The sequence below is a fragment of the Pterocles gutturalis genome, unplaced genomic scaffold, assembly GCF_000699245.1.
Source record: "Pterocles gutturalis isolate BGI_N339 unplaced genomic scaffold, ASM69924v1 scaffold10889, whole genome shotgun sequence".
Taxonomy (NCBI): domain Eukaryota; kingdom Metazoa; phylum Chordata; class Aves; order Pterocliformes; family Pteroclidae; genus Pterocles; species Pterocles gutturalis.
This window is the reverse complement of record NW_010135772.1, coordinates 1-1,687: the sequence shown is the minus strand read 5'-3', so window position 1 is coordinate 1,687 and position 1,687 is coordinate 1. Positions and strand designations below refer to the sequence as shown.

Genomic DNA, 1,687 nt, shown 5'->3' with positions numbered 1-1,687 from the left:
GGGAAAATTGGGGGAAATTGGGAAAATTTGGGAAAGTTTGGGAAAATTTTCCAAAAATGGTGAAAATTTGGGGAAATTTTTCTGAAAGTGGTGAAAATTTGGGGGAAGATGTTGGAAAATTGGGAAAAATTTGCAGAAAATGGCTAAAAAGTGGTGAAAATTTGGGAAAATTTGGGAAATTTTCAGAAAATTTGGGAAATTTTGGAAAATATTTCAAAAGAGGTGACAATCTGGTGAAAATCTGGGGAAAATTTGGGGAAAATCTTGGAAAATTCGGGAAACTTTGCAGAAAATATTTTAAAAGTGATGAAAAATTGGGGAAATTTTTGGAAAATTTGGGAGAATTTGGGAAAATATTTCAAAAGAGGTGACAATCTGGTGAAAATTTGGGGAACATTTGGGGAAAATCTTGGAAAATTTGAGAAAAATTGCAGAAAACAATTGCAGAAAGTGGCGATCATTTTTGGAAAATTGGGGAAAATTTGGGAGAATTTGGGAAAATTAGGGGAAAACTTGCAGAAAATCACTAGAAAGTGGTGAAATTTTGGGGCAAACGTTGGAAAATTTGGGACAAAGCACCCGGAGGCCGTAAATGAGGTGGGAAGAATTTAATCAGTAGCAGGTCCCGGCGGCGTCGGCCAGGACGAGGGAGACGCTGACGTTGGCGGCTCTACCCGAAGCCTTGTCCAGGGATTTTTGGAGCAGCTGCAGCGGGAGGCGCTCGTGCCCCACGACGCAGGTGAAGACGCTCCCGGTCCCCCACTCCTGGCTGGAGACCGCTAACGAGCTGTAGGTGACGAAGGCGGAACCCGAAGCGTCCGGCAGCGGGGGGAAGGTGACGGAGGCGGACGGAGGGAGGGGTTCGCCGTCGCGGAGCCAGCGGACGAAGAGGTCAGGGGGGTCGAAGCCCTGGATCAGGCAGGTGAGGGTGGCGCGCTCCTGCGTCGCCAGCTGCTCGGCCGGCGGCGGGAAGACGGAGACGGAGGGAGCCTTGGCGGTCCGAGCTGCGGGGGGGTTTTGAAATTTTGAGATTTTGACATTTTGGCATTTTGAGATTTTGAGATTTTGACACTTTGATGTTTTGACTTTTTGAAATTTTGACATTTTGAAATTTTGAAATTTCGATGTTTTGACATTTTGAAATTTTGGCATTTTGAGATTTTGAGATTTTGGCATTTTGACACTTTGATGTTTTGAAATTTTGAAATTTTGACACTGACATTTTGACAATTTGACATTTTGACTTTTTGACATTTTGACATTTTGAAATTTTGAGATTTTGACATTTTGACATTTTGAAATTTTGACATTTTGACACTTTGATGTTTTGAAATTTTGAAATTTTGAGATTTTGACATTTTTAAATTTTGACATTTTGAAATTTTGAAATTTCGATGTTTTGACACTGACATTTTGAAATTTTGAGATTTTGAAATTTTGAGATTTTGACATTTTGACATTTTGAAATTTTGAGATTTTGACACTTTGATGTTTTGAAATTTTGAAATTTTGACATTGTGAAATTTTGACATTGTGAAATTTTGACATTTCGATGTTTTGACATTTTGACATTTTGAAATTTTGAGATTTTGACATTGTGAAATTTTGACATTTTGAAATGTTGAAATTTTGATGTTTTGAAATTTTGAGATTTTGACATTTTGGCATTTTGAGATTTTGAGATTTT

General features: G+C 38.8%; 1 gene segment (V, D, J or C); it reads right to left on the bottom strand.

Annotated features, from left to right (window-relative positions):
* Positions 1 to 612: 612 nt before the first annotated feature.
* LOC104468032 lies at positions 613 to 1,104 on the bottom strand. The segment is given in 1 exon segment: positions 613 to 1,104. A coding segment is annotated over 1 exon segment (492 nt).
* Positions 1,105 to 1,687: the final 583 nt, after the last annotated feature.